Consider the following 21504-nt stretch of genomic DNA (forward strand, 5'->3'; position numbering starts at 1 on the left):
ATGGACTTGAATTCCCCCATAGTGATTACATCTGAGAGTTTCAGCTCCTTCTGAACATTATTCCAAGCTGCGGGGGCAGCATATTTAAAAGCTGTTTTACCTAGTTTTGGTCTTACGTTAGGAACCAGCATCTGAATAAAATCTTGGGAGCGCAGGCCGTATAGACTTTCTCATTGACACATATATGTGCAAATGTAGGAGGGAACCAACCCAAGCAGAGATTTATCACAAATAACCTCTATTCGGTTTTTATTGCTCAGATGTTAAGATTGGTCACATTTCTTTGATTTTATCCTGTTTTCAATGTACCCAAGTTAAATGTTTTCAGTGGCTTTACAACCACAGCAAGATTCTATATTCCAAAATAATTCCTTCAAAACCTAGTCACAGATTTTACTGTCACATTCAAGTCTTTTGAGTTAATTTTCGAGCCAGAAGGGACACTATAATATTGTACATTACAACAAGTTATCCAATTTCATGCTGGATGGGCATCAGAGGGACAAGGGGTAATATAACCTGGAGTACACAGGAATACATGAGCTATGACTAAATGGCACCTGTGTTCTCCTGAATGAAAGGTCACCTGTAGAGTTGTTGACATAAAGTCACATTTGTCCATGTTTTGATGAGTGGGTACCCATTATATCTTGCACTCAAGCAGGGACGGGGGTGACGTGACAAACTGCAGATACATTTGTGAATGTTCCGTGGATGTTGGTTTGTCTTAACGATTTAGGGTTTGGATCAGCTGCATAATGTCCATGTCTTCTTTTATCTGTTGTGCTTGTTTTACAGAACAGGAGGCACCACTTTAAAGTTTGCACATTAAAAAACAAGTAAATCTAATTTCATGCTCCGTGAGTTGCCATGAAAAGCCAACTGGAGACGACAAAAGAAAATGAGCTTTATCTCAAAACAACACCTGTATTCCTTCTTGAATTTGAAGGTCACCCGCGGAGTCTTTTGATCGCAAGAAATGCTAAATCAGCAGATCTCTGTGTTGTTTGAATCTTGTTTTCTGTAATGCAAATACGGACTACATGACAGAAATACTTTGTTACAAAGCCCTGTATTAAATTGTGTGTTAGCTATTTAATTACATTCATGGAAATGTTCCTTAAGTTTTGATTAGTGGAAGTTGAAAATCTCTCTAAAGTCTAATTTTAACCATTTTATACAGAACAGCAATGATTGTTTTTTTTCTATTTGGATTTATTTGATGGTTCTTTTCTCTGTCTGTCAGGTAAGCTTTGTAACATCCCTTCTGTTTCAGGCGAACCTCAATGAAACAATAACAAACCGATGTAAACTATGCAGATTTTAAAACAATAAAAGTGCCTAAGGTATAAAACATGCTTGGATGGTTAAACCTGCATTCAGTGTAATTGACTGGTATAAATACACACTGAAGAAGAAACATGTTTGTTTCCAATAAGAAATAAATGTTGTTCCTAAAGGAATGTGCCGGTTCCTATAGAGATAAATGAAACTGCACACAATCAGAAGCAGAGGGAGAGTGTCACAATAGAGGAAACAAACACACATCATCCACAAAGTGCACACACACGCTGTGAAGCAGCAGCTGGAAGCAGAGGGTCAGGCAGGCCCAGTTGGCAGTGCTGTAAAGTGACATTGTGATTTAAGTGCTGTGTCGTGGTAAGGTCTGTTATCTGCCGCCGCTAACAGGGCCGCGCCGATACGGTCCGACAGCCAGCGACTGCAGCGCGGGAGGCAGCGCTGATAATGGATAGCTTCAGCCGAGCAACTTCCAGCCGCACTGCGCAATCACATGAATCATGAGTTTAAACTGCTGTCAGATACGCTCACATCCAGGGCTGTGGTCACTCTTTTATTGTCTTTTTACTCAGAGGATTTTTTTTATTTCTTTTTTAGCCGTAGTAAGAGAGAAGGACGAGGAGCGAGAAATGTCCCTGGACGTCAACATGATGATGTGGCTTAGAGAGAAAGAGGGATATCTTGATGACTCAGCTGTCTCTTTATTTGAAAAAACAAGGTTATTTCCCTGCCAGCAAACACAGAATCGTGTGTATGAAATGATGTTTGATCTATTGGGTTTTCAACAATTGGTCGTTTAATACTTCAGTAAACACAGGCTCCTCCAGATGTATCTACTTCTGCGTACATCCCTTAAAGAACTCACTAGACATTATTTATTTTTTTAAGCAGTTTTCTATTCATTCTTAAAATGTTCTTTTTAATCCAAATGTAGCGCCTACAAAAAAAGGATGGGGAAGAAATCGCGTTTTTTTTTCCTACTATGTTCTTACCAGTGAGATAGAAAGCATTGCTGTATGCACGTGTATACAATTAATCTTTAAGAAAAACACTTTTTTGTTTGTTAAGAAAAATAGAACCCTAAAATCAAAAAGCAGTTTATTTGATGGTGCATGTATTCTTTCATTTCTTGTTTAAATGTTAAGTACAATTATTTGGATTTGCATACTAATTAAAAACAGTACAGTGAGTGTATACAATGAAAAATAGTTTTAAAAAAACACAACATACTCAAAGTCTGCTTAGAAATAGTGTGCAATGTGGCAAGTGGTTGTTTGCTAGTTTCGTCTTGGATCTCCAGCACTTCAGATCATCATAACTTCTCTACCTCCGAGCGTCCTTGCGTTTAATATCCTCAGCTCTGTCCAGAAATGCCCGATATATTTTTTATATCTGGTTTCAAATTACAGGCTGAGAGATGGTCACTCGGTTGACTGGAGAGTCAGTCAGCCGGAGCTGGTTTCTGCTGATCAGCAAGTTCAAGATGAGGCGGCACGTCTCCTCGGCTGCTCGCGGCAATCTGGATAATTAGAGATGTGTTCGATCACTGCTCCATCTCCTCCAAGCTGGTGATTATCCTCCCACAGCGGGAAGCGAGAAGTGACAGTAAGCCAGTGAACACACACACTCACAAAATAATGACCGCCTTGCTGCACATTATCCCGCTTATTACACGACCGCATGCTGAATATGCTTTGGATAAAAGCGTCTAACAAGTAACATGTCATGAATAAACCAATGGCTTTACTCCCAATATAAATATAAAATGATTGAATTGACTTCAAAATGATCGTATTGCTTCTCTTACTTAACACAAGTTGTCTTAGGACAAGTTTCAGTCAAGTGTTAAGACAAGTTTAAGTCAGGTCTAAGGACAAGTGTAGGTCAGTGTTAAGACAAGTTTTAGGACAACTTTAAATCAAGTCTTAGGACAACTTTAAGAAAAAACAAGTCTGAGTTAAACTATTAACAAAGTCAGTTTCTTATCAACTTAAACAATCAAATGAAATTTGCATGAATGAGGAGAAAAAATAGATTGACCCGGTTTAGTTTTTAGATATTTTAAGAGCATCATATAATACTATGGACTTCAAAAAACTCATTTGCATGTCTATGAGGATCATAAAGAGTTTATTTCTGCAATAATGCCATATCCAATAAGCTCAACATAATAGCGGCTTCTCCCTTCACTCCCTCTGGTTGCAGTACATTAAAGTATACCGTGTTATTGTTGTCTTTCATGCTAATATAAAAGCAGCAATCATGGACGATAATTAATTTTAAATACAGGAATATGTGGAGCCAAGTTTCAGACGAATATAAACACAACATACAGGCAGGGAAGCAGCAGAGCTTGTCAGGTTTTCATTAGATGTGTTTCATTGTTCACACCTCGAGTTTCTCTCTCTGTTACCAATCAGTAATGATTGAAGCCCTGCATCTCACCCAGGAGCATTATGTCCAGTAATGAGATTCTTCTCCCCGAGCTCTGCTCCCTAATCCTCACACTATCGGTGCTTCGTGGACCCGAGAACAGCTGAGCCAGGCTGAACATGGACGCTCAACATGAAATTCAGTGTTCACCCTGCCATCCTGAATACGAGCGAGACAATGGAGCTGGAATGGACTGGATTCTACGCTTATTACGGAACATGTTAATCCTCTTAAGAAGTTAAGAGAGGTCTTGATGACATGAGGGAGAGGCAGGGGTGTAGAGCTCTGTGGAAATGAGCAGAGGAGAGTCTGAGAAATGAGGTCGGTCCTGAACAATAGCGAGGCTGGAGCCTGAATCTCATAGTCATTAACCTGCAGTTCTCTTTAGGGACTTGCAGGAGAAAGGAGTTGCTGCGTGGGTTAGTCTTTAAATTACAGAGTGCAATTTTAACACATGTTGTTGCCAACAAACACTTTTCCAACTTCCCAGGTTACAGAGCTGTAGCTTGGATAATTTGACTGTTTTTTGCGAATTCAAAATGTGCCAAAATGCTGTCAGAGAAGTTGTGAGGCCGGCTGCACTCAGGGTGTTTAGAAAGACTGCCAGAATCCTGCCACCTCATTAACAACAGGACGTTTCCCCACACCGCCATTTGGCTGAGGTATATACCATAGGCTGTCCATGCTTCTGAGGCTCATCATAAAAGCTTTGAGTTGGAAAACGGCCTCTGGTGCCGCGTTAAGCCTCTTCAGAGGGAAAGTACAGTAATTCACTTTGAAGAGGCCTCATGAAAGGGAGGATTTGAGGAACGCAAAGCACAGAGCACACCATCAGCATCGATAGAGATGATATTATAGCAAAGAACTGAACAGTGAATGTCAAAGCACTAAGTGGTACATTTGTCCGAGAGAGGAATGTTGCAAAGCCAAAAAACAGGAGCAAATATATTAACGAGATGTGACTCACCGGTCTTTTCCCGTCTCCTTCTTGAAGACCATGTCGCAGTAGTTCATCCTCTCCTCTGTGGTGACGTAGATGCGTGCATGCGGGTAGTTCTCGGCCGCCTGTCGCAGCATGTTGTACACGATGCCCTTCCCGTCCTTCCTCATGTTTCTCAGCGGCCCCCACACCACATAGACGGTGTCGTTGGCCTGTCCGAAGAAGTACTGAGGCTTCTGCAGCAGCAGGGGGACGCTGGTGTGCGAGACCACTCTCAGCGTGGTGCGCTGGCCGACGTCAACTTCGAAACCCCGCGTGGGCGCGTTGTTCATCCGCCAGATGCACGGAGAGCGATCGATCTGCGCCCCGGCAGCCTGGCCCAACATCTGGCCGGAGCTGGACACGATGCTGCAGAGCTCACATTGCAGCTTCAGAGGCTGCAGGGGGACAAAAAGACCGTTTCAACGATCCATCAGCATCAAGTCAAGACTCGAGTCATGTCTGATTTACTCTCAAGTTAATGGAGGCAAGGCAAAGTCTATTTCACAGGTTAGAAGGAGTCAAGTCTTAGGGAAAGTTTAAGTCAAGTCTGATTTAGGACATTTTATAAGTCAGATCTTAGGACAAGTTTGAGTCAAATCTTAGGAGAAGATAAATCCAGGTTAAGAAACAATTAAGTCAATGAAAGTTGGAATTCAGGTCACAAATTAAGTTTCAAGCCAATTGAGAAAAGGGCCAAGTCGAGTCTCAGGTCCAAGTCAATCAGAAAACGATCTAGTCTCAAGTCTTTGTTGAGCAACATTTCTCTATAGTGCGAGTCTCACATTAACGTATCGTCCAAACGGTTCCGTCGCGTTGAAGCTTGCCGGTGGGCGTGTCTGGTGCGCGACTAACAACCAATCACATTAATCTCCCGCCGGGAAACACAAACACGCGGTTTGATTGGCTAGCGCTTGTACTGGCATAGGATTTGATTGGCTGGCTCTTCCGTCAACGCTTTAAAAGTTGAACCTTTCTCAACTTTCGAAGCAAGCAACGGAGGCAAAGCGACGCGACGGACCCACAATGCAGTTTGGCAAAGCGTGACGTCATCCCATTCACTTTGAATGGGAAGCATCTTCGTTGAAGCACGCGACGGAACCGTGTGGACGATACGTAAGTGAAGCAGGTTTCTGTAGAGTCTCAATTCAAAATCAATCGGAATAGTCTCAAATCAATTAAGACAAGTCTGGATTAAGTCTCAAGTTTGTAAGAGTAACTTTGAAGTGAAGTCCAAAATTAATAAAGACATGTGAAGTAGTTAAAAATTAAATATCATGTTTTTGAAGATGTGTCCATGTCCAAGTCTTAAAGTGATTTAAGACTAGTTTAGTTTAGTTTGTGCAACTCTTAACTCAAGTCTAAAGTTCCTAAAGCTATGTCCAAGTCTTGCCAAATATGTTTGCCTGAAAACTGCAAGTCAGGATTCAAGTATTTCAGGTCTGAATGCACAGGCTTAATAATGCAGGATGACCACTGCACTCTGCTTTACATTTGCTAATGTGCTGGAAGCATCAATAAGTCCAAACTGATATAAGAAATATCCTCACTGCAGTGTTTCACTTTATCTCATGCTTTGAGCCTGACAAACTTTCATCGGAGCATAAAGTACATCATGCATAAAAAAAGACAGGTAACAAATCACCAATCATATTCTAATTATAGGCTTTACACAGACTTAATAATGAAACACGGAGGACCTGTCTGTTGCCGCTTTATCTGCTTTGAATCGAGGCTACTGCTGTGCATAAAGAGAGAATAAGCAATATATAACTTTTATAAACAACCAAGGCAACATAAGCAGGGCTGCGATCAGCCACACAAAAAGGATAATAAGAAAAGAGACCAAAAGAAGAGCAATCACAGAATCAGAAAATCACAGGACTGCAGTGCTTTGTCATTTTCTTAAATAGCTTGAGAAAAAGTTATTTTGCTTTGATATAAACACCCAACTTGCAAAACAAAAAGAAAAGTTGAGGTAACTTCTGCTATTGGTAATGAAGTCATTTGTCTCCTGCAAAATGTTATTATCATTTTCTGTCAAGGACAAAGAAAATCTTTATTTCTGCTTTAAAGGAAATGGAAAAAAAGTGATAACATTCTTAATAAATGTGCTCCTATTATGCCATTTCTACAAAGATAGGAACCCCATTAGGACCTGGTGTAACGACTGGATAAAGTACGCCTTCTGTCTTTCATTTTACTTAAAGGTTATTTTGGTAATACAAAATGAGAACCTCAGAGTTTACTTCTCGTCTTAAATACGTAACTGCTCTTGCCATTTTGATATGAATGCAATAAAAACATTAAAGTGACGTTTTGGCAAGGGGCCTGTGTGATCAGAGGATACTAAAATACATTTGGTAATTATTTATTTAATTTAATCATTCATCAGGGTTTTACAGGCCTATATAATTTTATTTTACGTCCCAAGATTAATGTCACCATGCCCAGAACTAACATTGATTAAGTTAATTGAATGTGGGACCTCAGAGGTTACAACAGTCTTACTGCGGCAAAGCAGAGCGGAGAAGCAGGGGACTCGTGTCATTTATCTTACTGTATACCTTTTATATATATCTTATTATACTTTACTGGAGCGGGGGGGGGGGGATTTGTAATGAATCTTCAATAATAGCTCTTAGCTAAGCTTTGCCAAGAGAGGGAAAGAGCTCTCTGAATCCAAACTGGGAGATTTAACTAATTGAAGCTAATATGCTCGGTTTGTTTTGATGAGATTAAACGTACTTAAAGTGAATGAATGCAAGCGAAAGTTAAGAAGAAAAAGCATTGTGTCGTGACGGTTTGATCGTTTGCTTAATGGAGGGTAACTGTAATTCCACTGGTTTGAATATAAATTGCATTTTTGCTGTAGTCTGGCCAAAGTTCTCTCTTGCATGTTCTACTTTTAATCAACAAACAAGAACGTTTTAGGAGCAAAAAGAATCTCACAATACAATGTATTCATTTAATTTACGACTACTTGATGTATGCAACATATGCCTCTAAAACATTAAATAAATAATCACGTTTAATTGGTAAACATTTTCATACAGAAGGTAATCATGCGACTTAATTTGAGGCTATTATTTGTCTTTCATATTTAATAATAGGTTACAGTTTCCAAGGTAACAATGCAGCCATGAAAGCCCATCACCGGGGAAACTAGTTAGAGCATGGGGAGTGTGTCTGCGTGTGAGTGATAAATGAAAAACTGTAAAAAAACTCATGTGTCTTGTAATTATAATTATATACTTGTTATTAATCTATCTGTGTGTGTACAGTACATCTGTAACAGAACAATGTATGTGCCATTACGCTCATTGTCAGGTTTATTATTAGTATGTAGTGTCTCTCCTGTGACATGTCACCGTGCTTCAATGTTCAAAAAGCTCTTTATTTTTCTCATACTGCCTGTCTTTTCACCCTCTGTCTGAAACCAGAGCCCAGTCCACTCTGGTTAGCTGGCCGGCTCTGTTGTGATTGGTCAACCACTTAAAGATGTCCCGCCCCTTAGCCTATCACGTACAATGTGTTGGAGCGTTAACCAATCGAAGTGTTACAAAGTGATGTAAACGGTAAATGGACTGTACTTATACAGCGCTTTATCAAAACTTTACGACCCCTCAAAGCGCTTTACATACGAGTCATTCACCCATTCACACACATTCATACAGAGCAGGGTCACTTGCTCTAGGGATCAAACATTCATACACATTCCTGCCATCAGGAGAAACTCAGGGTTAAGTGTCTTGCCCAAGGACACATCGACATGTTGACTGCACGGGCTGGGATCTAACCCACAAACTTCTGATTGAAAGACAAACCGCGCTCCCTCTGAGCCACGGTCGCCCACATAGTTACATACAGTAGTTATTATTATTATAAGCAATTAAATCATCTTTAAATCATTATAGGAGCTGTTTTTGTTGGATTGTTACTGTCAGTCCAGCAGCATAATCAAAACACAAGTCATGGTTGTCATTAACCACATAAAAAGAGATTTACCAGGGCTGGTTCAAAGTGTGCATGGATATAATCAAGAGAAGAGAGACCCCCGCTACACTTATCAACACATAGTGGTGAATAGAGCAGATCACCTGCTTAGGATTCTCCACCAGAGCTACCTGCTATTGCTTTTCCTCTCATGTATGGATTCAGTCAGGGGTTAAGAAACGATCTCTGCACCTGGGCTAGCTCTCCGTTTGCAGGGTGGTTGAGACACACATCAGCGCAGCCTTGAGCTGTCAGCGGCTCGTCCATCATCCCCCTCAGCCGGCTCATAACTCCATCACGCCTCTCCGCACACACAGATTGGCTGAACTCTGTGGGGAACGCAGGCTGGCTAACTGCATGGCAGACACATGGTGAACACCTGCCGCTAAGGAGCCCCTGAGCAAGGCATTTTACACACAACTGCTGCAGTAGAGATCCTCCGTGAGGGGTGAGGATGTTCATTAATAAAACAGAACCAAGTGAGATTACTCCTGCGTTAATTAAGCTTCATTTAGAAATTAAAAAACGGCTTCTGAGTAGTTCACAAATATAAAACGTTATTAGTTTCCGATGAACATGAATCACTTTATTAATGAAGAGTGTAAAAAAGTAATCTAACGTATAATAATAATCTTTTGTATATATGACTGGATTCGAGCCAACAAATCTCTGACCATTACTTCCTGTACATCAATAAAATATTATGGCCTCTTCGTCCGCTCAGCTGTGATTCATGTTTCAGTTTCATGTTTACGATGGAGCTGTTTCAGTGCGCGATGCAGTAATCGTAAACAGGGGGCACTTTTATATAATCCCAATAACTTTGCCACGCTCGGATAAGTACAACATCTACTGAAAGCCTCAGATTTAAATGCATGACTGTGTCGAATATAAAGTAGGTTATTTAAAAATAAATAAGAAGGCCTAATGCTGTGAACTCAGTCATCATTTAATTATAGCACCGGGGTGTGAAGTTAACCTTGACGTTGATTAAAATGCTCTAAACACAATGAATTAATAGCAATAATTATTACATTAATGGGGTCGAGTCCCAGTGCAAAAGCTCCTCTTGGGGCACAAACATTATACTACAGGGCAGCGGTGGGACGTAAATAATTACATTCACATGCAGTACTGCACTTAAAGGTAGGGTAGGTAAGAATGGAGAAAGCAGCTCGAGTAAGCTAGAATTTGAAAGTACACAACCGGGAAAAAAACTGCCCCTTCCTTCAGACTTCCTTACAGAGCCCCTCCTCCAACACACACGAACGCGCACATGACCAATGAGGGCACGAGATAAGTTTGTGCACGAGATGGAAGGCTGACAGGCAGGTAGGCCATCCAGTTATCTGACCCGGGCCGAGGCAGATAATTGGACTTGCTTTTTACAGCGCCACGGCTTCCACAGATGAAATATTTATATATGTCTCAAAAGACAAAGTAATTTGAAGATTTGAAATGCGGAAATTATTCACATTACTTATTGAGGTTAATGTGAATAAGTTAATGCGGTCGTCTGTCAAGCAGAAAAGGTGGTGGGTTTTGATCCCAGCCCCTGCAGTGCAACATGTCGATGTATCCTTGGGCAAGATACTTAACCGATGTCATGGCCAGCGGAGTGTGAGTGTGTGAGTGTGTGAGTGTGTGAGTGTGAGTGTGAGTGTGAGTGTGTGTGTGTGTGTGTGTGTGTGTGTGTGATAGATCCTTGAACAGGTGGCTGCCCCTGCCTGTGTGAACGGGAGAATCATGACTTGTATATGTAAAGCATTTGAGGCGTCGTAAAAGACTGGATAAAGCGTAATATTAATGCTTTCCCTTTACCAAATGTACCATTTGAAGATATGAGTATTTATTTTACCTAAAAAAGACCGACTACAGTCTATGCCATTTCACAAAAATGCACCCACTTTGGTAAAAATATCATCTAACACGTCGACACGACATTTTCATCATCCTAAAATGAATGTTGTGTTTAGTGTTAATTAAGACACGCAGGACACTAACATGCAGAACTTAGATTGTCAACAGTGTTAAACATTAAGTGATAAACATCAGCATGTTTGCATGATGAGGTGAAAATATAGCTACGTCTCAGCTTGCCTAGAACCTAAGAGTTTCTAATAATAATAAAAAGATAGAAGCATATTTTCCTTCATATTGCACAATAGTACATTTCAAAAGGTCAGTATGTAATAGAAAAAACACACGTCTAAAATGAAAATAATGAGTTTCTGCCTCCAACCAGGGTCCTGAATATAAAGTGCCACAAGACAAATGTTTTTTATTTCTCCTGAAAGGCAGAGCGGGGGCGATTTATCATACCTGGAAGCAGACTCAATCAAATGAAGAAAATAAGGCCGGCCATTCCCCAAGTTAACCAGGTTATGCATTATACATGCTTGCAAGAGGTTTATAACACCTGGAATGACACCTCACTGTGGGTCATGTAAGATTGCCTTACTGTCTGGGAGAAATATTGCTGCTTCTAAAAGGTGTTGCTGTGTGCTTAACAGAGGCTGACAGCTCACACAGCGGCTTTCACTCCGGACATAATCGCTTACGACAACCAGCACACGAGCATCACCTTGACCAGACCTCCACTATTCTGTCCATCCTTTGTCAGAGATTTTGGCAGCTTGCAGAACATTTTTGACACACACGTCCAGGTCAATCACTGCCCTTTCTGATTGGCTGTGAAGAACTCACTGCTGGGGGAATTTGAGCCGAAACGAGGCGTAATTCTGCAATAGCTGCCAGTCTTTCCTATGATTTGCATAAATGTCTCCATGGGGAGAGGGCAGTGATTTAAGCAGGCTTGGCTGGAGGCAGAAGGAGGTGCAGACGTAGAGATTGGTGTAATACGTGATTGCCTCTGGGCCTGCGTTGTGTGGATGAAAACCTCCTGAGGCAGAGGGTGGCGCTCCGCATTTATCTGCCAATATCAGCGTGCTGAATACAAGGCATCCTCTTCTCATTAAGGACCAACGCGCCCATCGAAACTCCAAATCTAGATGTGTTGCAGCCCAAACCGAAAGCACTCTCCTCATTCCCCGTCAGACTGAAACGTTGCACGCATTTCTGCGAGAAAAATAAACGATTTTCCTGCGTGACTACCCAATGTGCACCAGTATAAGCACAGTTTCAGGGTTTTTCAGGCTGCCTCCCTCAAACAACAAACAAACAGCTTGTTTTTTTACATGGTGGGAATTAAAATGCTTTGATATTTCAATTTCCATGAATTGTGCGGGGAATTTACAGCAGAGAGGTGTTTGAAGGCAGAAGAATAGGAGCACGGACATGGCTGTTTGGAATTACAAAATAAATAGTGCCCACGAGAGACCTCAAACAGGCGTTTTCAGAGCAATCACAGAGAACCTGAGTTAATGAATGAAGAAATCCTCAAGGAGGCGCTTTGCTGTCTGAATGAGCGCTTATGAATACACCTTCATTATCGAGGTGAAGCTGCCTGATGGCGGGTTAACGTCAACTGAGGATTTAGAGGGTTTTAGAATATAAACGCAGAATAAAATAACCTGTGAGGGACGTTATGACAGAAATACTATCATACGACAAATGTCAAAAGACTCATTGTAAAATATTAGATGCTTATGCTGTCATTGATGTTATCCACTTGTTGACTGGTCAATTAAATTATGTTCAAACAACATTAAAACTAAAGCTTCAGATTACCATTGTGAAGTTATTAACTGTTAACTGTGTTTAGTCACTTTATATCTTACAAATGGAAGTTTCTTGTTTCCCCTTGATAACTGACATGTACCAAAGTTTTCCTTTTTCCGTCATTTTCATTTTTAATTAGCTTTTTTAATGTTATCGTCTGTCACTTTCAGCTGTAAGATTGGGTAAGACAAAGTAACGACAACTTTCAATTCTTTAAATTCAAGACCCTGGTTCATCTTGAACCACCGTTTGGTGCTAAATAGATAGTGTTATGTACACTATCTATTTAGCACCTTTAAGGTAACCAGCTGACAGACAATGTTAGCATTAGCGGTAAGAAAAGTTTGCTTACCTAATTGATGGGACTAAATATCAACTCATATCAAGTCTAGTAGAGATGTGAAACTTTTTGAGGTTGAGTGAGGTTGCCATTTCTGATTGTGCATGCTGGTTAGTGTTTTTAGTCTGTGTGTCACTCACTTCCTGTTTGGGGATGCTAACGTAGCCCAGGTGAGGTTTGAAGGCCTTGTACGGCTGCTTGGAGAACATCCAGTGGCTGCTGAACGTCTGATCCAACACCGGCTTCAGCAGGAAGTACGGCTTCTCCGAGTAGTTCACCACCACCACGAAGAGCGACACCGCCACGATCAGACTGGTGGCGATCAATGACTTCTTCTGTGAAGAGAGAGAGAGAGAGAGATGGAGCACTTTAACAAGACGGAGACATGCAGCAATCATTCAATAAAACTGATCGTTAAATCAAATGTCTTCATAGTTAGTACTTTAATAGCTTGAGCAAAATGAGTAGATGCTTTCCAGTTTCATCATCAATCTGCCAGCAGTAAAGGCTAATGGGTAACAACAACAGAAATACTTTGAATAAGCAACTAAAGTGTAGAGCAAAATGAATATACTGTATAAAAACAAAAGGTATATTGTTCAACGCAACAAATACACAATATACTGTAGCACCCAGGCAAGAAAAGAGGTGATGACTGAGGAACATTTTGGCTGCATATACACAAATTGTATATGTAAAGGTTATGAGATAGATTTGAATTCTTCACACACGCAGCATTATACTCTATACATGCAGAAAACCTGCAGAAACAAATCCAGTCACAGCTTTAACTTTTAGCTCCACTGAGCTAAAAAGTGTTTCATTGTCATTTTTCTTTTTTATCATTTTAACAACGATGACTCACAGTAACCTCTTAACTTAAAGGTAGGGTAGGTAAGTTTGAGAAACCAGCTCAAGATCGCTAGAATTTGAAAATACACAACCGGAGAAAATCTGCCACTTCCTTACAGAGCCCCTCCTCCAACACACACGAACGCGCACATGACCAATGAGGGCACGAGATAAGTTTGTGCACAGATGGAAGGCTGACAGGCAGGTAGGCCATCCAGTTATTTTAGCCGGGCCGGCTCAGATGATTGGTCGTGCTTTTTACAGTACTACGGCTTCCACAGATGACATTATTTTATGGATTTGTTGTCAAAGCACTTAAGATATTCATTGCTATCAGGATGTTAAGAGCATTCCATGGAATATAACAAAAAGTGTATCTCGAGCCGGTTTCTCAAACTTACCTACCCTACCTTTAAGTTGTATTGAGTATGAAAATATGCTTCACTTTGTCTCGTTGGCAGAGGTTTATACCAGCTTATTGACACACACGTTCCCTATCTTTAAAATTATTAACAACTCATACTTTAGAAAAGCTGAGCTGGCAAATGGTTGAAAAGTGTGTCATTACTTTTTGCCAGGTCCACCACTTAAGTTCGGATGGAAATATTTTAACCAATCCTACATTTTGCAAAGTCATTCATATTCCACAAAATCCCACTGACTCTTGAGATCTTTTTACTTTCCATTTGTGCCACCAGCAGGTTGTCAGAGTGAAAAATCCAAAAGATTGATATCCATGAAATGTGTCAAAGATAGTCAGGGTCCCAAGAGGATCAATTTAACTGACTTTGGGGACCCATTGACCTATCAAGGTGTTTACTTGCAGTGAATGATCTGATCATCTACTTGATGAATTTGCTCAAATTATACACGCATTCATATTTCACAGACAATGTAATTTTACGACTTTGGTGACTTTTCATTTAACGCCATTGTCAGGTCAAAGCTTTTATTTTCTTATAGGAAACATCAGCTTGTTACCATGCTGATGTTAGCATTGAACTCAAAGTACAGCCTCACAGAGCCACTAGCATGACTGAAGACTCAAGAGTCAAAGGCGCATGTGTTGTTATCTACTTTTCTGTTATAGCATCTCTACCAAGAAAGCAACAATTGCGTCAACGTCATTGTTTCATATATTGCAATATATTGCAATATAGCAAAAGAATGGAAGTGAGAGGGATTGTGGCTCGACAGACGGAGCGGGAGTGATGAATAATGGATAAGAGATGGAGGGCGAGGAAAGGTCTCACAGAGGAGAAGCTATTGGCACGGCAGAGCTGGAGGGATCAATGCACAGAAGTGAAAAAGAATCGGACAGAGATGAAAAAATGTGTGGTGTGCTATGACATCTCGGAGCCTGGGGTGATGGATAGATTTCGGGCAGAGTTGGAGACTTTTTTTTATTCTTTTTTTTCCCCAGGAAACTTCAATAACGTGCTGCTAATCTAACACACAACACCGGTGGGAATCTCCAGATATTTTGGGAAGGTGGTGCTTTCGCAAATTCTTTGAAGTTATCTGATGGTGAGAAGATTGAATGTGGCTCGGTGTAATGGTGAAGCCCCACAGCCAAAGTGCCATCACCGCCTCTCGCTCTGATCTGCAACATCAAACATCCCAAAGGGGCTTTGCTTCTCAGAGAGACAAGATCAAACATGTGAGGGGGGGGGGGGGGGGGGGGGATGAAAGAGACGGTGACCATTTGCTGCCCCAACGAGACTCTCATTTACGAATTGCACGTATGTTACATCATGCAATCATTTCATAGTATTACCGCCAATCTTTGATCACAAACAGAGTGCTTCAAAATGTGATCCTGCATAAAACGGCACAAAAAGGACTTTCACAAGATAATACACCACTTTCCTGGAAAGGACAGTTAGTTAGTTTTATGTCACCCCAAAAGGAAGATAGAAATGGCAGGTCATTTTCTGAAAATGTGCTGTAATAGCTAGTCATCAGGAGTCCATTATGGAGCATGAAACCAATCCCTTATAACGCAAGAGGCTTCTTAAGGACGGGAGAGTGAAGAAGAAAAAAAAGGAAACAACCCTCGTCTCAGTCTGCAGAGCTTCAACATCCATCTGTTCTCTTGGCGGCAGAACATTTCCTTGTCTCCTTCAAACTCACTCCGGCCACAAATCACAGGGGAAATGATGTGTCAAAGTGTGGAGGTGATTGGACGGCTCGTGGTGGGCGTAGCGAGGTGCTGAACCTCCGCTCGTTACAGTGTGAGACTCACGACTCCTCTAGGGTTCAGCCATCCATCAGAGCAATCACCAGTCGGCCTGTTGAGCCGTCAGACAGAGCTGATAGGCCTGGCGTTGAGGAAGGAGTACAGTGTGGGAGTTTGGGAGCGCCGGCAGAAAAGGGGACCATTAACATCAGCAGAGCGGCAATAAAGTTTCAACATAAGAGCCTTTGGTCAATGTTAAAACATTTCTGCTTGAGGAATATGACTCCATAAGCGACTGCAATGACCTTGTTTGTGACCATCAACACCAAAACCACGGAAAGCTTTGAGTGGGATATTTTTTAAAAGGTTCTTAAACCTACTCTGAGGAGGTATTGATCTCAGTTTACAGACAGACCGCGTGGGATCATTGGGACACGGGAGGGCAACAATCTTCTACTGATTTGTCATGCAGTGAGTCAGTGCGAAAAATGTGGATGTCAGACAGAAAACCTTCAGGAAAATATTGATTCCGCCTCTTAATTTTAGCCTTAGTGAATAAACTGATTTATTGGGGGAAGTTGAAACGCATTACCAACATTGACATATCATCACCCTGGTGTAGGGGGAAATAGTGAAGGGAACACTGTCTGGTGTGATCCTATTGCAAGATGTTCTTTAGTTTGCACATTGTTACTATAATTATTCAATGTCAGACTTGTACTGGGAGACTTGTACTCGGTTTAAGGACATGTACTTAGGTAAATTATCTGAATACTTCCTTCACCACTGGCAGAAACATGTTCAGTATAAGAAAGTGACTGATGTGTTTGTTATCTTCAGGCAAACAAAAAGCAGAATTCCCCTCCTTAACGGGCACCAAATAGGCAATAGATCTGGAAATGACAGAAAGATAAACAAAAAAGTACCCCATTCATTTGAGTGATGAATAAAAATATGAAGCACATTAGCTGTTAATTTCCCCATACATATTGTGCAATCAACATTTCACCTCCATCAGGCTCTATCTGGGCATGAAGAGAATACGATTTCCCACAAAGACTTACGTTCCAGCTCAGTAAATAACAGAACCACCCTGTAGTTCAATCCAAAAAAACGTATCGCAATGGGTATTGGCATAATGAGAGGCTGAACCTGAAGAAAATGGCTCATGAAAAAACATATCTGGTAGCTATATTCGAGAGGCTCCTGGGCAATGGGTAAAAAAAACAGAAAATTACATTTGCAATGCAAAAGGGCTACCTCTCCGGCACCTGATTCCCGCCACCACGGTCCAGCGAGCAGTTTAAAATCCAATTTCAATTAGGGCGTTTGAGAACATATTTACTGAGTCTTTCTCTCACTCTTCCTCCTACTCTTTTAGTGTTGTTCTCCAGGGGAAGGAGACAGGAGTGTAAACAAAGAGCCACTCTCCAGATTGAGAGTGAGGGTCCAGACACACATTACTTAATTATTGTCATATTCCCAGCAAAGGTCTCGCCTCAAAAGTCATCTAAGTACGAGATAACAAACTATTATTTTCCCGGAGGAGGAGGTCGAACTCTCTGCTGCCGGTAAAACCGTCACGCACAACTTCCCTCTCCAGATTTCCCTCGCAGGAGCTCTGCCTGCAACAGGAACTGTGCGAGAGAATTAATTCAATTTGTAGATAATATTGAATATATAGTAGGTTTATGACTGTATGATTAATTTCATTCATGAGCTATTTACACAAGTCTCCTGGGGTTTTGCTCATCACAAAGGCATTTATTTGTTTTCTATCTAGTTGACTTGCAAGTAAAAAAGCTGCATTGGAAGGAAGCTTTTTGCACGGAGAAGTAATGGTAAAAATGTATTTGCAGCCAGTTGCATTAGATCTCTAAGTTATGACATACTAACTCCAGCTGGCACCCTTTAGCAGAGGAAAGAAAGAATCGCCTCCCTAGTAACAGACACGAGTCAGTATAGTCAAGGTCAGACATTTTAGGGGACAAAGACATGAAGAAAAAACGAATTTTTAGAGAGATTATATTGCATTGTCACTGCATTTCAAAACTATATATTTTTTATTTTCCTACAGACTCAATTCAAGATTAAAATGACTAGATAAGAGGGACTTTTTGTTTCACCGAAGAATGTATCAGTTTCATTGGTTTGCATTGTTTTTTGTGTTCATGTTTTCTATGAAAAAGTATCTGTAAAATATGCAAAACAGCTGATAACTTTATCTCAGAAAAGTGTAGAGGTGTCAAATTAGCGACAAAATTCCCAATCATTTAAGTCGCTCAGAGGCTCATCCCTTTCCTCGTTCCTTCACAAAAGTCAGTTCTAAAGTTAAAGTTTAACAATGTTTGATGAACAAAATAAAACAAACTATAATCAAGCAGGGCCATATGGTCAACAGAAAAGGTCTGATACTAGCTAACCCTCTGTACTTCCACAAATCCTGACATACAAGTGCATTAAATCCAATAAACCACACCCAGGTGACAATTGCCGGCAGCGATAACCGATTACAAATAATAAGCGATAGATAAATAAGCATTTTGGCTTCTACAGTATCGAAAATGTAAATCCCAAACCTACTTAATGGTAGTCAATCTATTATATTTGTATTTACTTGCACATCTCAAAACATTCTCTTTCACTATTTTATATGTTTTATTTGTTCCATGTCCTAAATATATTCATGTTGCACTATTGGAGGAGCCTGTGACCTACGTTTTTCATTGCCATATCTACACTGTAGCTTAGGGCTGTGCGATTATGGCAAAAATCATAATCACGATTATTTTGGTCAATAATTGATATCACGATTATTAAATACGATTATTCATTACTTTGAAAAAATCCATTTATTGAACTTTTAAATACAAATAATAATTTGAACAGTATCTTTTTAACTGTTGATTTCCCATAACGTATAATTCAACTGAAAAACCAATACAAAAATAAATGATACATTTATATCTACATTTAAATAAATAATATCAAAATAATAAATACCAATAAACAAGATCAACAAATATTTTGGAGCGCACTTCAACAAGCTACTAAACATATATAAATATGATAAATACAAATAAATTAGATCAAATATGTTGCAGTGCACTGTCACAACCTCGCAAAGCAAAATAATCGTTTTTTTCGATTATGTTGTTTTCGTAATTGTGGCAGGCCAAAATCGTAATTGCGATTAATTGCACAGCCCTACTGTAGCTAATGTGCAAATGACAATAAAGCCTTGAATCTTGAATCTAAACGTTACAGTCAAACACTCAGTTTCTTCTTTAATCATTTCACTGCATGTTTAAACTGAATTAGATCTGAACTAATGTAAAGAAAGAGCAGTACTCTTGTCTTCACACATGCTGCATTCACTCACATTGAGAAGGGCACTGAAGGAGCTGCAGCAAAGTTCATCTCCTGACATGAAGATGTTGCTGGTCCCTGCAGAGTCCAGCAGAGGGGGCCGTCCCCCCACTCAGCGGTCTGCTGCACCCAGAGGAGCCCCTGCTGCCGCCTTGCATCTTAAAAGAGGATGTGACTAATGCTCAGCTCTGGAGAAACACCCACTTCCATTTCTCTAGTCCCATATAGTGTGTCTATGGGGCAGATTGCAGCAGCAGGAGGTTTGTTTATACATATAGTGCTCCCAACAATACCAGAAACTCATGCAAAGACTGAAGAGTGTTTACCCTGCACACACAAACCCTCCAGCTCATTTATTTATATTGTACCCTGCAGAGTGTTGTTAAGTTTGCATGTGTGCAGATCCAAGTGGCAGCAAGATTGATAACATTTTAATCTGGTGCCTTTCATTTCAATACTAGACATTAGTGTACACAGACAATGTACTATGTCACAGTATATACAAAACGATTTTGAATAATGTTGTTATTAATTATGCAGTGGTAGATGATTTCACCCTCATCGTCAATTCAAGTCTACTCAGCAAACCAGATTTGTCTTTTATGCTTAATACCAAAAGTCCTCAAGTTGGAAGTCTTGCTATTCTTTTTAGAAAAAAACTGGTTATTTTTTTAGCCTCAAACTATCATTTCAATAAAAATATAGACAAGACATCTCGACACTTTTCAGGTGGAGCGTCTAAAAACCTTACAGACAACTAGATTTTTTTTAGTAAGAGGTCATTAACTGACACGGTTAACAACATGTTGAATTTCATAAGATAATCATATATTTTTTATGTAAAGTCTTCAACTGAAAAATACCTATTCCAGAGCTCAATAAATAAATTGCAGTTAATTAAAGTGGACCTATCATGCTATATTTGAATAATATAGTGTAGGACCATACCTATATAAGGCATATTTATACTTTTTTTTTTTCAAAATACCAAACAGATCATGCATTTTAGCCATGCCTCATTTCGCTCAATTTGAAATTTTTTAGCTCTGTTTTTGCAAGGGCTGATTCTGTGAGAACAGCACCATCTAAAGGCCTGGCATATGTACTACAGCGTCTCCAGCGCTTTCGAACGGCAATGGCCGTGGCTGTCTCCTCCTGATTGGTGGAGTTGGCCCAATAGCCGTAGCGCCACCGTCCTGACGTCAGGACAGTGTTCAAATCTGGATCAGTTTTGATCAGATCCGTTGCAGCCCCTTTTTTAGAGATTTGGGTATGGAGGAAAATAGAGAGGGTTGTGTTTTCTGACACTTGGTGAGTTCCCTGGAACACCGGGGACACATATTCATGTATAAAAGACGTACAAAAGTGCATTTTGCATGATAGGTCCCCTTTAAGTACAATAGTTACCTCTGAACAGTGGAGTAGAAGTATGAAGTAGCATAAAATGGAAACACATGTACCTTAAATCTGTACTAAAGTGCAGTACTTGAGTCAATAGAGTACCTATCCAACACTAGGAGGAGGACACTCTACTCTGTTGTAGTTCCTCTTTCTGTATCTTTACATTGAAATCATTGCTTAGTGGTAAGTGCTTTCTTTCCTTCCTCGAGTATATTACCAACACGTCCTGATGCCCTTGATGTGTGCTACTTCTGTAGTATCACCCTTATCAGCGATGACATATGAAAAGGAAAATCCTTCAATCCAGGTCAAATGAACTCTAATCTGCTCTGCTGGCATGATACAGCTTCATTATAGAGCGCAGCATCACAGAGAATCTTAATCTGGCCCTGTGTGAACGAGACTCTGCAGGGGTGTCTGTCTGCAGGGGTGTCTGTCTGTCGGGGTGTCTGTCTGTCGGGGTGTCTGTCGGGGTGTCTGTCTGTCGGGGTGTCTGTCGGGGTGTCTGTCTGTCTGTCTGTCTGTCTGGGTGTCTGTCTGTCTGTCTGTCGGGGTGTCTGTCTGTCGGGGTGTCGGGGTGTCTGTCTGTCGGGGTGTCTGTCTGTCTGTCTGTCTGTCTGTCTGTCGGGTGTCCTGTCTGTCTGTCTGTCTGTCTGTCTGTCTGTCTGTCTGTCTGTCTGTCTGTCTGTCTGTCTGGGTGTCGGGGTGTCTGTCTGTCTGTCTGTCTGTCGGGGTGTCTGTCTGTCGGGGTGTCTGTCTGTCTGTCTGTCTGTCGGGTGTCTGTCTGTCTGTCTGTCTGTCTGTCGGGGTGTCTGTCTGTCGGGGTGTCTGTCTGTCGGGGTGTCTGTCTGTCTGTCGGGGTGTCTGTCTGTCTGTCTGTCTGTCTGTCGGGGTGTCTGTCTGTCGGGGTGTCGGTCTGTCGGGGTGTCTGTCTGTCGGGGTGTCTGTCTGTCTGGGTGTCTGTCTGTCTGTCTG

General features: G+C 40.9%; 1 protein-coding gene across 2 annotated transcripts in view; it reads right to left on the minus strand.

Moving 5' to 3' along the window:
- The window catches only part of st6galnac3 (ST6 (alpha-N-acetyl-neuraminyl-2,3-beta-galactosyl-1,3)-N-acetylgalactosaminide alpha-2,6-sialyltransferase 3), a 69986-nt gene that overhangs the window by 36287 nt on the left and 12195 nt on the right, over nt 1-21504 (minus strand). Inside the window, exons 2-4 of one of the 2 annotated variants that reach the window (XM_034152785.1) lie at nt 12869-13063; nt 4700-5109; nt 2381-2818 (exon numbers count right to left, since the gene is read on the minus strand). In XM_034152785.1, coding sequence (XP_034008676.1) covers nt 2698-2818; nt 4700-5109; nt 12869-13063 — 726 coding nt within the window. In that variant the 3' untranslated portion in view covers nt 2381-2697. Of the gene's footprint in view, nt 1-2380; nt 2819-4699; nt 5110-12868; nt 13064-21504 lie in introns of those variants that run through there. The other variant, XM_034152784.1, reaches the window with a different exon arrangement.

The sequence above is a fragment of the Trematomus bernacchii genome, unplaced genomic scaffold (genome assembly GCF_902827165.1).
Source record: "Trematomus bernacchii unplaced genomic scaffold, fTreBer1.1, whole genome shotgun sequence".
In the NCBI taxonomy this organism is placed as follows: Eukaryota; Metazoa; Chordata; class Actinopteri; order Perciformes; family Nototheniidae; genus Trematomus; species Trematomus bernacchii.